The sequence below is a fragment of the Oncorhynchus clarkii genome, chromosome 17, assembly GCF_045791955.1.
Source record: "Oncorhynchus clarkii lewisi isolate Uvic-CL-2024 chromosome 17, UVic_Ocla_1.0, whole genome shotgun sequence".
In the NCBI taxonomy this organism is placed as follows: domain Eukaryota; kingdom Metazoa; phylum Chordata; class Actinopteri; order Salmoniformes; family Salmonidae; genus Oncorhynchus; species Oncorhynchus clarkii.
Window position 1 is genome coordinate 30,840,722 of NC_092163.1, and position 15,209 is coordinate 30,855,930.

Consider the following 15,209-nt stretch of genomic DNA (forward strand, 5'->3'; position numbering starts at 1 on the left):
GTAGTTGTCCACGTATTCTAGGTCAGAACCATCCAGAGTAGTGATGCTAGTCGGGCGGGAGGGTGCGGGCAGCAATCGGTTGAAGAGCATGCACTTAGTTTTACCAGCATTTAATAGCAATTGGAGGCCACGGAAGGAGTGGTGTATCGTGCTGACGCTCGTTTGGAGGTTTGTTAGCACAGTGTCCAAAGAAGGGCCAGATGTATACAGAATGGTGTCATCTGTGTGGATGTGAATCACCAGCAGCAAGCCAAAATCATTGATATATACTGTGAAAAGAGTCGGCCTGAGAATTTAACCCTGTGGCACCCCCATAGACTGCCAGAGGTCCGGACAACAGACCCTCCAATTTGCCCTCCGATCTATCTGAGAAGTAGTTGGTGAACCAGGCGAGGCAGTCATTTGAGAAGCCAAGACTATTGAGTCTGCCGATAAGTATGGGGTGATTGACAGAGTCGAAATCCTTGATCAGGTCGATGAAGACAGGTGCACAGTACTATCTTGTATCGATGGCGGTTATGATATCGTTTAGGACCTTGAGCATGGCTGAGGTATACCCGTGACCAGCTCGGAAACCAGATTGCTTAGTGGAGAAGGTACAGTGGGATTCAAAATGGTCGGTGATATGTTTATTAACTTGGCTCTAAATATTTTAGAGAGGCATGGCAGGAAGGATATAGGTCTATAACAGTTTGGATCTAGAGTGTCTCCCCTTTTGAAGAGAGGGATGACCGCGGCAGCTTTCCAATCTTCAGGGATCTCAGACGATGCAGACGATGCAACCCTTATTAGTAGGAGTTGCAACAATTTCAGCTGATAATTTTAGTAAGAGAAGGGTCCAGATTATCTAGCCCAGTGGATTTGTAGGGATCCAGATTTTGCAGCTCTTTCAGAACAGCAGCTGTCTGGATTTGGGTGAAAGAGAAGTGGGGGGGCTGGGCAAGTTGCTGCAGGGCGTGCTGAGATGTTAGCCAGGGTAGGGGTTGCCAGGTGGAAAGCTTGGCCAGCCTTAGAAAAATGCTTATTGAAATGATCGATTATCATAGATTTAGCGGTGGTGACAGTGTTTCCTATCATCACTGCAGTGGGCAGCTAGGAGGAGGTGCTCTTATTCTCCATGGACTTTACAGTGTCCCAAAACTTTTTGGAATTAGTGCTACAGGAAGCAAATTTCTCTTTGAAAAAGCTAGCCTTTGCTTTCCTAACTGACTGGGTGTATTGGTTCCTGACTTCTCTGAAAAGTTTAATATTGTGGGTGCTACTTCATGCTAATGCAGAACTCCACAGGATGTTTTTGTGCTGGTCAAGGGCAGTCAAGTCTGGGGTGAACCAAGGGTTATATCTGTTCTTAGTTCTACATTTTTTGAATGGAGCATGCTTATTTAAGATGGTGAGGAAATCACTTTTGAAGAGCAACCAGGCATCCTCTACTGAAGGGATGAGGTCAATATCCTTCCAGGATACCCGGGCCAGGTCGATTAGAAAGGCCTGGTCACTGAATTGTTTTAGGGAGCGTTTGACAGTGATGAGGGGTGGTCATTTGACCGCGGCCCAATTACACACGCAGGCAATGAGGCAGTGATCGCTGAGATCCTGGTTGAAGACAGCAGAGGTGTATTTAGAGGGAAAGTTGGTCAGGATGATATCAAAGAGAGTGCCCATGTTTACGGATTTAGGTTTGTACGTGGTAGGTTCCTTCATAATTTGTGTGAGATTGAGGGCATCACGTTTAGATTGTAGGACGGCCGGGGTGTTTAGCATGTCCCAGTTTAGGTCACCTAACAGTACAAACTCTGAAGATAGATGGGGGGTGATCAATTCACATGGTGTCCAGGGCACAGCTTGGGGCTGAAGGGGTCTATAACAAGGGGCAACGGTGAGAGACTTGTTTCTGGAAAGGTTGATTTTTGAAAGTAGAAGCTCGAATTGTTTGGGCACAGACCTGGATAGTATGACATATCTCTGCAGTAGATTGCGATGCCGCCCCCTTTGACAGTTCTATCTTGTCGGAAAATGTTATAGTTAGGAAATTTCTGGATTTTTGTTGGCCATGCTAAACCAGGATTCAGACACAGCTAGGACATCCGGGTTGGCGGAGTGTGCTAAAGCAGTGAATAAAACAAACTTAGAGGGGAGGCTTCTAATGTTAACATGCATGAAACCAATGCTGTTATGGTTACTGAAGTCAACAAATGAAAGCTGCTGGGGAATGGGAGTGATGCTGGGGGCTGCAGGGCCTGGGTTAACCTCTACATCACCAGAGGAACAGAGGAGGAGTAGGATAAGGGTACTGCTCAAGGCTAAAAGAACTGGTCGTCTAGTGCGTTTGGAACAGAGGGTTAAAGGAGCAGATTTCTGGGCGCAGAAGAGTAGATTCAAGGCATAATGTACAGACAAGGGTATGGTAGGATGTGAGAACAGTGGAGGTAAGCCTAGGCATTGAGTGACGACGAGAGAGGTTTTGTCTCTAGAGGCACCATATTAGCCAGGTGAGGTCACCGCATGTGTGGGGGTTGGAACAAAAGGGCTAACTAAGGCATTTTGAGCAGGGCTGGAGGCTCTACAGTGAAATAAGACAATAATCACTAACCAAAACAGCAATAGACAAGGCATATTGAAATTAGGGAGACGCATGTGTAGCCGAGTGATCATAGGGTCGTGAGTGAATAGCTAGGCGAGCTGGAGGCACGCCGATTCAGACAGCTAGCAGGCCAGGACTAGCAGATGGGCCTCAGGGGGACGTCGCAACGGGAGAGCTTATTGAAACCCCCTCGGACGTTTACGTTGGCAGACCAATCGTGATGGATCGGCTGGGCTCCAGCAGCAATGGGTCCAGGCCAATTGGCAAAAGAGTTATTGAAGCCCAGGAATTGTCTGATGGCACTCATCTGCTAGCTGGGAGAATTGCCTAGCTCGAGGCTAGCTCCATGCTAACTGGTGCTTGCTTCGGGACAGAGACGTTAGTCAGGAGTAGCCACTAGGATAGCAGCTAGCTAGCTGCGATGATCCGGAGTAAAGGTTCAGAGCTTGCGGTAGGAATCTGGAGATGTGGTAGAGAAAAGCAGTCCGATATGCTTTGGGTTGATATCACGCTGTGCAGACTGGCAGGAATTGACCGGGCTAAGACTGGCAGATGTCTGAGTTAACGGTGATGACCGCTAGCAGTGGCTAACTGACTACTAGCTAGTAGCTAGTTTGCTGGCTAGCTTCTGAAGGGGGTTCCGGTTCTAAAGTATGAAAAATAGCAGATCCATACCACATTGGTTGAGGCGGTTTGCAGGAGAGTATGTATATATGTATATATAAGAAGAAAAACGATATATACCTGGGACGGGACAAGACGAAAACAAAACAGACGTCCGACTGCTACGCCATCTTGGATTATCATGTTTGCTCTGTCCAAAGTTACAACCAACTGATTGCAACATTACCGCATAAATTGAGGAGGTCAGTGAAAGGGGGATAAGGTTGGGAACTTGTTTGTCTGCCCTATATTACAAAACACATTAGGCAGATTTTCTTTGCATAAATAGAAAAATATACCAGTTTAGTTTGAGGATCAAAATGTTGACAGCTGCGCCATACAGGTTGAAAAATACCTGGGAAGAGATTTTCGAAGTTCCAAGTTCATGGCACATAGTTTATGAACTGACACTCAAAACAACACTTGATTGAACACTGAGGTTTTTTTATTTAAATTATACACAATTCTCGCCACCAACATAATATTATATATATGGAGTATATAACACTTTCAGCACTGCTGAAACAGAGTCATTAGATCATTTATTCTGGTATTGCCCCCGTTTAGCTTGTTTCTGGTCACAGTTTCAGGAGTGGCTGAAAAATCACAACATTCACCTAAACCGACCCTACAAATAGCACTGTTTGGTAATTTGGAAAGCCTTAGTCAATCAATTAATAAAGTAATGCTCTTAGCAAACATATTCATATTTAATTTACAATCTATAAATACTATGAAATTAGAAATGTTCAGAATTAATTTAAGACATCACAGCACAGTTGAAAAATACTGTATATGGCACATGGAAATCAAGAAAGGGTGGTCTACGGAGATAGGTAGGATGGGCTGAGAGTAGCTGAGGGTTGGGATTAAAAGTTCATGATCTGCAAGAGTTAGGACTGAAAACGCTATTTATTATGTCAACCGTATTTATCTGAGTATCTTTTAATGTGTAATGTGTATCTCAAACTATATTTCTCTCGTGTAATACTGTGTATAAAAGTGCCATGTTTGAATAACGAATATGTAACAAATAGCTGTAAAAAAACAAATGTAAAACAAAGTATGTTTTGTCCTCCGGAGAGGGTGAATGGGCCAATAAAAATGTAATATACATACAAAGAAAAATCAAGACAGAAAGTCCATCCACTTCGCATGTATCCCAACCTTGAAATGGTTCACCAAAGTCCACAGAATCTATTAAATGTAAAATATAATTATTTTTGGTGTGGTGGGTGTTTTGAGGTATCAGTAGCAGTCATTCAAATAAGTGCAAATGGTATGCAAAAGGTATTAAGGGGATCATGTTACATTTGTATTGTAGTAGGCGGAGCAACACAGTTATATTCAACATTTCCTTCAGTGCAAGTTTTGAAAACACAACCTTTTAAAAATTTTATTTGACCTTTATTTAACTAGGAAAGTCAGTTAACTTCTTTGGGATAGGGGGCAGCATTTTCACTTTTGGATGAAAAGCGTGCCCAGAGTAAACTGCCTCCTACTCAGTCCCAGATGCTAATATGAAAGACATCATTCAAACAGTTTTAGAAACTTCAGTGTTTTCTATCCAATACTACTAATAATAAGTATTTTTCAACTATTATTATTAGTATTGGATAGAAAACACTGACGTTTCTAAAATTGTTTGAATGATGTCTGTGAGGATAACATAACTCATATGGCAGGCAAAAACCTGAGAAGAAATCCAAACAGGAAGTGGGAAATCTAAGGTTTGTAGTTTTTGAACTCAACCCCTATCTAATACACAGTGGGATCTGTGTCATTTCACACTTCCTAAGGCTTTAACTAGATGTCATCCGTCTTTAGAATGTTGTTTCAGGCTTCTACTGTGAAGGGGGGCCGAATGAGAGGGGATTGAGTCAGAGGTGTGGCAGCAGCCTCGATCTCAGTCACGCGCATGAGAGGTAGCTCTCGTTCCATTGCTTTCCTACAGACAATGGAATTCTCCGGTTGGAACATTATTGAACATTTATGATAAAAACATCCTAAAGATTGATTCTATACTTAGTTTGACATGTTTCTACGACCAGTAATATAACTTTTTTGATATTTCGTCCGACCTTTCCGCTGGAAGTTGCACGCGCATTTTTCGATTTGTTTACCAAACGCCCTAACAAAAGGAGGTGGTATATTGACATAAATGATGAACTTTATCGAACAAATCAAACATTTATTGTGGAACTGGGATTCCTGGGAGTGCATTCTGATGAAGATCATCAAAGGTAAGTGAATATTTATAATGCTATTTCTGACGAATGTTGACTGCGCAACATGGCGGATATTTATTTTGGCTGGTTTGGGTTCTGAGCTCCGTACACAGATTATTGCATGGTATGCTTTTTCCAGTCCTAGAGAGGTTAAGAACAAATGCTTATTTACAATGACGGCCTACCCTGGCCAAATCCTGACGACGCTGGGCCAATTGTGCACCGCCCTATGGGACTCCCAATCACGGCCTGTTGTGATACAGCCTGAAATCAAACCAGGGTCTGTAGTGACGCCTCGAGCACTGAGATGCTGTGCCTTAGACCGCTGCGCCACTTGGGAGCACCTTGATGAAACAGACACGACATACTAGCCTATGCCAATTAAAGACTACTGGCCATTGGCTTGGAACAACAGCTTAACCGCTTTAGGAACATCAACTGCATTGACATTCATGAAAATGTGTTTAGTGTGTGCATATTGAATTAGGACATTTTACGCTCTACCTAACATCTCAGAAGGAAGTTGCGTCCCAGTGTTAACTGTCAGAATACCTCAAATTTGGTTAGAAAGAAAAGGCTAATTGACTTGCTATTGGGCTAACAATATTTTCAGGCGTTATGGAATTTAAATATCTGAAGGGAAAAATGCAATATGGGTATACAATATTCTTTCATTTTCATAGTACCTCTAAAAATATATTTTTGGGGAGATGTACAGTGCTGTCTTTCCTCCAGACGTGTTGTTGGTATTCAGGCCAAAGAGTTCAATCTTGGTTTCATCTGACCAGAGAATCTTGTTTCTCATGGTTTGAGAGTCCTTTAGGTGCCTTTTGGCAAACTCCAAGCGGGCTGTCATGTGCCTTTACTGAGGAGTGGCTTCCATCTGGCTACTCTATCATAAAGGCCTGGTTTATGATAGGTTCTCCCATCTCCACAGAGGAACTCTGGAGCTCTGTCAGTGACCATCGGGTTCTTGGTCACCTCCCTGACCAAGGCCCTTCTCCCCCAATTGCTCGGTTTGGCCGGGCGGTCAGCCCTAGGAAGAGTCTTGGTGTTTCCAATTGTCTTCCTTTTAAGAATGATGGAGGTCACTGTGTTCTTGTGGACCGTCAATGCTGCAGACATTTTTTGATACTCTTCCCCAGATCGGTGCCTCAACACAATCCTGTCTCGTAGCTCTACGGACAATTCCTTCGACCTCACAGCTAGGTATTTTCTCTGATATGTACTGTCAACTGTGGAACCTTATATAGACAGGTTTGTGTCTTTCCAAATCATTGAATTCATCAAAGGTGAACTCCAAATAAATTGTAGAAACATCTCAAGGATGACCAATGGAAACCGGATGCTCAATTTTGAGTCTCATAGCAAAGGATCTGAATACTTATGCAAATAATGTATTTCTGTCATTGTGGATTATAGTGTGTCGATTGATGAGAAAAATGTTTTATTTAATCCATTTTAGAATAAGGCTGTAACGTAACAAAATGTGGAAAAGGGAAGTTGTCGATATACTTTCCGAATGCACTGTATATCATAGAGGTTAAATATAATACATGTTATTCATATGCTCTATTTAATTATTTGATGTATCAACTGCTAAGTCATTTTATAAACACTTTAAATATGCCCGTAAGTGCTACCAGATGTGCATGGGCTTCATTGCCTCATGTTGAAAACAGGTCATTACATGGTAAATACGGTAGCCTAAATTTCACAAACAGATAATACTTTAAATTGTTTCTAGAACGTAAAAGCTCTGGACTCTACAGCTGTAGCCCTTTCCACTCACAGACCTTGCCATCTCGAATACGGGTTGAAAATGTCTGATTTTATCATTGATAAGCGCCTAAATTGGAATGCAGTTGCTGTACGGTAACATGCTGTACATGACGTCAGAGCTGACATTTTCGGCTTCACAGCATTGTATGGGTTTTGATTGACAACCGTTATAAACTTGAGCACCGCGCGATACAAGAAGATGCTCCCATCCCTCCTGCTAATTGGGCTACTTTTGCACATTTGTTATGCCTGAGTGAAATGCTGTAAATAGAGAGGAGTCAATGTGTTTTAAAAGATGAGACATTGAGCATCAAAATGAATACCGGTCTAATTTTATACAAGCAAACCAAACACTCGTGATTCCAAATGTAAACTTCACATTTCCATAATTGAAAACTTATAGCATTTACAGTATCAAGGTTTATGATCACTATGTTTGATCCGCGGTTATAAGGATGACATGTCCCAAACAGAATGAGCTGATGTTTGTGATATTGTGAAGAAAATTCCCAGCGGAGCTTGCACTTGAATGCTCTCATGACTCCGTTCTATGCACACCAACATCTATGCACCCCAATTGCGATTTATAATGGAACATTTTTGGATTTCGTGAACAACAAAAGGCCTGTGTTCCAAACAAAAACTACAAGTGTCCTTGCTTCAGTTGGTCAGTGGCAAAGCTAGGAGAGCTAAAAAAAAAACACCTTATTGTTGAAGGCTCTTTCCTTGAGTCATAAAAGTGCATTGGAATTACTTAGGAACTGTGCACACTTTGGAGAGGTGTGTGGCCAATTGGAGACACCAGTTAGACTTCTCACTCAAACCCTTATAATACTTTTTTCTGCACCCAATCCAAGATGTCAATGAATATTCTTATTATGTTACTGAATATATCCAGATTATTTTCTGATTTTGTTATTGACAAATTCAGTGAAAAGTACAGATAATGTATATACATAAAATCAACAGTTTAATGTTTGGATTCAGTCTTGTTTCAGGTGAACTGATAATTTTCTGATAATCTCCAAAGTGTTCTCTTTCAATTCAGTTCTCTGCTATGGTCATGCATTTGCTTTTTATAGTTCTTCTGTTAGAAACATTTAAATGTGGCCTCATCCATATAGGCCAATTTCCATGAGTGTAAGGGGTTAATGAAAATGTTTCATGTTTGCAAAAATTGTCACGACATGATCAGACAGCATGTTGTTACGTCCATCCTGCACACACAGACGCAAACACGCTATTTTTCCACCGCACTTGTTTTTTTATCTGAAAGCCATTAGCTTGAATTAGATATTTGCTGTCAGAGAAGACAAAAGTGCACTCTCCTTTGGTCATCAGCAATTATCCCATATGAAAGATTCCAAATTAGAGGCTGGGATAATTTTCCCTAGTCTTTACAGAAACATACATTTCCCTAATTGCATATAATTGTGAAGTGTGTTCTTGGCATAGCTGGATGTAATTGCGGACAACCACTATAGCGTCCAACGGCTCAAAATAACTCCTTATCCAATCATGAACCCCGGCGCAGCAACATACCCTCTCATCCAGGCTGTATCACATCCGGACGTGATTGGGAGTCCCATAGGGCGGCGCACAATAGGCCCAGCGTCTTACGGGTTTGGCCGGGGAAGGCAGTCATTGTAAATAAGAATTTGTTCTTAACTGACTTGCCTAGTTGAATAAAGGTTAAATAAATGTAAATTACGTAAATGTAAATGTAAATTAATAAATTACCTTCCTCTCTATTGTCTATCACAGTGCCATCCGTTTTGTCACCAATGCCCCATATACTACCCACCATTGCGACCTGTATGCTCTTGTTGGCTGGTCCTCGCTTCATATTTGTCGCCAAACCCACTGGCTCAAGGTCATCTATAAGTCTTTGCTAGGTAAAGCCCCGCCTTTTCTCAGCTCACTGTTCACCATAGCAGCACCCGCCCGTAGCATGCGCTCCAGCAGATACAGTTGAAGTCGGAAGTTTACATACACTTAGGTTGGAGTCAACCACTCCACAAATTTTTTGCTAACAAACTATGGTTTTGACTAGTCGGTTAGGACATCTAATTTGTTCAAGTTTTTCCAACAATTGTTTACAGACAGATTATGTCAATTATAATTCACTGTATCCCAATTCACAATTCCAGTGGATCAGAAGTTTACATACACTATGTTGACTGTGCCTTTAACCTGTCGGAACCCCGTTGCGAAAGCGGAACCCCTTGCCAACAGCCAATGAAATTGCAGGGCGCCAAATACAAATCAACAGAAATAAATAAATCAAATTTCTCAAACATACAAGTATTAGGCACCATTTTAAAGATACAATTCTCGTTAATCCAGCCACAGTGTCTGATTTCAAAAATGCTTTACAGCGAAAGCTCCACAACCGATTATGTTAAGTCACCACCAACTCACAGAAAAACCCAGCCATTTTTCCAGCCAAAGAGAGGAGTCACATAAAGCACAAATAGAGATAAAATGAATCACTAACCTTTGGTTATCGTCATCAGATGACACTCATAGGACTTCATGTTACACAATACATGTATATTTTGTTCGGTAAAGTTCATATTTATATCATAAAATCTTATTTTACATTGGCGTGTTATGTTCAGTAGTTCCAAAACATGCAGTGATATTACAGAGAGCCACATGAATTCACAAAAATACTCATTATAAATGTAGATGAAAATACAATTTTTAGACATGGAAATATAGATAAACTTCTCCTTAATGCAACCGCTGTGTCAGATTTCAAAAGAACTTTACGGAAAAAGCATGATCTGAGAACGGCGCTCAGAGCCCAAACCAGCCAGAGAAATATCCGCCATAAAACATTATTCAAAAATAGCATTATAAATATTCACTTACCTTTGATGATCTTCATCAGAATGCACTCCCAGGAATCACAGTTCCACAATAAATGCTTGTTTTGTTCGATAATGTCCATAATTTATGTCCATTTATGTCCAATAGCTTCTTTTGTTAGGGCGTTTGGTAAACAAATCCAAATGAGCGATCTGGTCCATTCGGACAAAACGTTCAAAAAGTTATATTACAGGTCGAGGAAACGTGTCAAACTAAGTATAGAATCAATCTTTAGGATGTTTTTATCATAAAAGTTCAATAATGTTCCAACCGGAGAATTCCATTGTCTGTTGAAAAGCAATGCAACGACAGCTACTTCTCAAGTGAAAGCGCGTGACTGAGAACAAGGCCTCAGAAAAAAAATTGTAGACCTCCACAAGTCTGTTTCATCCTTGAGAGCAATTTCCAAATGCCTGAAGGTACCACGTTCATCTATACAAACAATAGTACGCAAGTGTAAACACCATGGGGCCAAGCAGCCGTCATACTGCTCAAGAAGGAGACACGTTCTGTGTCCTAGAGATTAATGTACTTTGGTGCGAAAGATGCAAATAAATCCCAGAACAATCGCAAAGGACCTTGTGAAGACGGTGGAGGAAACGGGTACAAAAATATCTATATCCACAGTAGAACGAGTCCTATATCGACATAACCTGAAAGGCTGCTCAGCAAGGAAGAAGCCACTGCTATATAACTGCCATAAAAAGCCAGAGAACGGTTTGCAACTGCACATGGGGACAAAGATTGTACTTTTTGGAGAAATGTCATCTGGTCTGATGAAACAAAAATAGAACTGTTTGGCCATAATGACCATCGTTATGTTTGGAGGAAAAAGGGGGAGGCTTGCAAGCTGAAGAACACCATCCCATCCGTGAAGCACGGGGGTGGCAGCATCATGTTGTGGGGGTGCTTTGCTGCAGGAGGGACTGGTGTACTTCACAAAATAGATTGCATCATGATGGAGGAAAATTATATTGATAAATTGAAACATCTCAAGACATCAGTCAGGAAGTTAAAGCTTGGTCGCAAATGGGTCTTCCAAATAGACAATGACCGGATGCATACTTCCAAAGTTGTGGCAAAATGGCTTAAGTACAACAAAGTCAAGGTATGTGAGTGACCATCACAAAGCCCTGACCTCAATCCTATAGAGATTTTGTGGGCAGAACTGAAAAACCATGTGCGAGCAAGGAGGCCAACAATCCTGACCTAGTTACACCAGCTTTGTCAGGAGGAATGGGCCAGCGTTCACACATCTTATTGTGGGAAGCTTGTGGAAGGCTACACGAAACGTTTGACCAAAGTTAAACAATTTAAAGGCAATGCTACCAACTACTAATTGAGTGTATGTAATCTTTTGACTCACTGGGAATGTGATAAAATAAATAAAAGCTGAAATAAATCATTCTCTCTACTATTATTCTGACATTTCACGTTCATAAAATAAAGTGGTGATCCTAACTGACCTAAGACAGGGAATTTTTACTAGGATTAAATGTCAGGAATTGTGAAAAACTGAGTTTTTAAATGTATTTGGCCAAGGTATGTACACTTCCGGCTGCAACTGTATATTTCACTGGTCATCCCCAAGCCAAACCCTCCTTTGGCTGCCTTTCCTTCCAGTTCTCTGCTGCCAATGACTAGAACAAATTGCAAAAATCACTGAAGCTGTAGTCTTATATCTCCCTCCCTAACTTTAAGCATCAGCTGTCAGAGCAGGTCATTGCACCTGTACACAGCCCATCTGTAAATAGCCCACCCAACTATCTCATCCCCATATCGTTATTTATTTTTTTGCTCCTTTGCACCCCAGTATCTCTACTTGCACATTCATCTTCTGCACATCTATCACTCCAGTGTTTAATTGCTAAGTTGTAATTATTTCACCACTTTGGCCTATTTATTGCCTTACCTCCATTTGAACACACAGTATATAGATTTTTTTTATTGTGTTATTGACTGTACGTTTGTTTATCCCATGTGTAACTCGGTTGTATGTGTCGCACTGCTTTGCTTTATTTTGGCCAGGCCGTAGTTGTAAATCCGAAATTGTTCTCAACTTGCCTACCTGGTTCAATAAAGGTATAATTCAAAATAAAATTGACAGGGCCTTTCAAAAAGGCCAGTCTGAAGACCGCTCCCACTGGCCAATTAGGGTAGATTTCCATCTACTGGCCCCTCACAGAAATGACTGCCCAATGGTTGCGCTCCCCCTGGACAAGTCAGAGTTTATATTTTTGTTTCTGTTCTAAATTAAAATAGTACATTGTTTTCCGCTGAGTCTTTTTTTAAATTATGATGTATTTTTTTAAATGAAGAAATGCTTCTTCAGTAGGTGATGTAGTTCACGCTGGAGATATTAGCGTACTATTCATAAAGCAAAACTATTGCTGGGAAACAGTAATGTGGTCAATTTGGAGTGGTATGAATTGTTCATTGGCTGGTTAAGACAGAGCAGCAGTAACACTCCTGCCTCTGCTCAGAAATACTTTGTATGAAGCTTTGAACTGACCTGACACAAACTACAAACCCCTACTGTATACACAACAGTATGGCTATAGTCACACATTAGGTGGTTCCTTATTAAATGTAATCATTTTTATGAATACATTTTTAAATTAACATTGAAGCCATTTCTGGAAACCCAGCGTTGAGTTGATGCCGTTATGTATCAAGCATCGCAGAGTTGGAGTGATGATACAGGATCAGGTGTCCATGTAATCTTATTCATTGTGATCGGCACTACTACTCTGAGACGCTTGATAAATAGAGCCCCTGGTGAGCCCTCTGAGGACCTTTGCCCTCTGCTCTCTCCCCAGTGTCTATCAGCTGGTTGTGAAAGAGGAACGCAAGCAGAAGGTGCGGCGGGCGGCCGACGTGCTGGAGTGCTTCTCCGTCCCGGTCAGCTTCAAGAATGCCTCCATCTTGGATTTGCCCCACTACTTTGCAGCGGAGCTCCCGCCTACATACCTGACTGTGGTGCAGCCTTTCAGCGTAGGTGACAACAAGACCTACAATGGCTACTGGAACCCCCCTCTCTCTCCAGCCAAAAGCTACAGCATTTACTTCCAAGCCCTGAGCAAAGCCAATGGGGTGAGTAGTCATACAATCTTTTCAAGGTCCATCACTGTTCAATGTCCCTCACTGTTGTATGATGTCTAAATGCAGATTAGGGTTGTCACGATACTATAATCATGGTACTCAGAACTATCATGACAAGTAAATAAAACATGAAACGGCTTAATTTCTTGAGGAAAACAAGCCTTGTCATTTGGGGTCCTTATCCCATTTATAACACACCATATTTGACATAAAGCAGGTTTTTATACGACAGAGTTTAGTCTGCATCGTGATTTTCTTTTTGCCATGAGACATTGAGTATTGTAGTATTGTGATAATGGTATCATGACACCCCTAATACAGATGTTCAACCTTTTAGTATTACTCACCTTTTGTGCGCAGTGCTGAATCTTGAAAGACCACATTTTTTCATGCTATCTTGAATCATATCAATTTCAGTCTTTAAAGGTGTAATTTACTACGGGGTGCATGCACGCTCTATTTCTGTTTTTAAATACAACTAAGATGATATACACTGAATGTACCTAATATTGAGTTGCCCTCAGAACAGCCTCAATTCGTTGGGGCATGGACTCTACAAGGTGTCGAAAGCATTCCACAGGGATGTTGGCCCATGTTGACTCCAATGCTTCCCACAGTTGTGTCAAGATGGCTTGAGCATGAAAAACCCAGCAGTGGTGCAGTTCTTGACATCAACTGATGCGCCTGGCACCTACTACCATACCCCGTTCAATGGCACTTAAAGTGCACTCATAAAGGGGCTGACAAAGAATAATGTTCATTATTACACTCAAACGTCTTTCATTAACTCGGGTTCCATCCAATTGGCGACAGATTTTCATGTGAATATTCTAAAATCTGCCTCAAGAAAATCTAAGTGACATCAATAAGGGATCATAGCTGGTCACCTGGTCAGTCTATGTCATGGAAAGAGCATGTGTTCATAATGTTTTGTACACTCAGTATATGATCTAGTACCACAGGAGGTTTGTGGCACCTTAATTGGGGAGTATGGGCTCGTTCTATTGACTGGAGCAGAATAAGTGAAATGGCAACAAATACATCAAACACATGGTTTCCAGGTGGGTGAAGCCATTCCATTTGCTCCTTTCCGTCCATTATTACGAGCCGTCCTCCCCACAGCAGGCTCCTGTGTCTAGAACAGACCTAACATAATACATACCTACCAGTCTAGTGAATGTACAGTAAAATGGCAAAAGGTTCTTCTTCGTAGACAGCATGCAAATATGTATGGCTCTCCAGCTCTTTTTAATCGAAAAACAAGATTTGACTATAAAATTGATTTCAAAATAGGTTAAGACCAGAGGACTGTTAAATAATTTTCCACCTCTGCGACTTTGTTTGACAGGGGCATCAGCTGGCGTTACAAGCAGCACCTTCCCAACGCTCAAGTTTTCCCAGAATGCAGTTTAGCTTGCCTGAGCGTTGGTCACATCGGCTTCATGATTTGATTGGATATCAGTCAATTCAATCTGAGTTTCAGACTCAGTGAGAAAACATTCAAAACAACATTAGACCATGACCCAGATAAATAAATAAAAAGTAATGCATAAAATATGGATTTAGCTTGGTAGTTTAGACCTGCCATCAAAGATAAGGCATTTATTCCACCTCTCTTGTTCAGTAATTTGTTACTCTGTCGAAACCTCTAGAGGGACGAGTATGTGACTATTTTCCATTATACTTTGCCCCATTAAATTCAGGTTAGAGAACAGATTTTTTTTAGCTTTACATCAAGCTTAACTGTCACTCTGTGGCTTCAAGGTACGGCAGCTCATCATTATTTCATGCAAGTTTTTTTTTCCATTTAGCCAGTGTTACAAATGTAAATGCTCAGTGTAAACATGTTGATTACTGTTGCTCACTTATACTCTCCATCTTTTAAGAGACTGCGTAATGTACATACTGACAGTACTGTGCATTTTCCCTTACCCTCTACTACAGCTTGAAATACCAATGAGATTGAGTTGTGCATGATG

At 41.3% G+C, this 15,209-nt stretch overlaps 1 protein-coding gene across 1 annotated transcript in view; it reads left to right on the top strand.

Annotated features, from left to right (window-relative positions):
- LOC139370689 (protein tyrosine phosphatase receptor type T) overlaps positions 1-15,209 on the top strand; it is a 435,744-nt gene that overhangs the window by 319,309 nt on the left and 101,226 nt on the right. Inside the window, exon 12 of the mRNA XM_071110314.1 lies at positions 12,948-13,221. Within this exon, the coding sequence (XP_070966415.1) occupies positions 12,948-13,221 (274 nt within the window). The remainder of the gene's footprint in view (positions 1-12,947; positions 13,222-15,209) is intronic.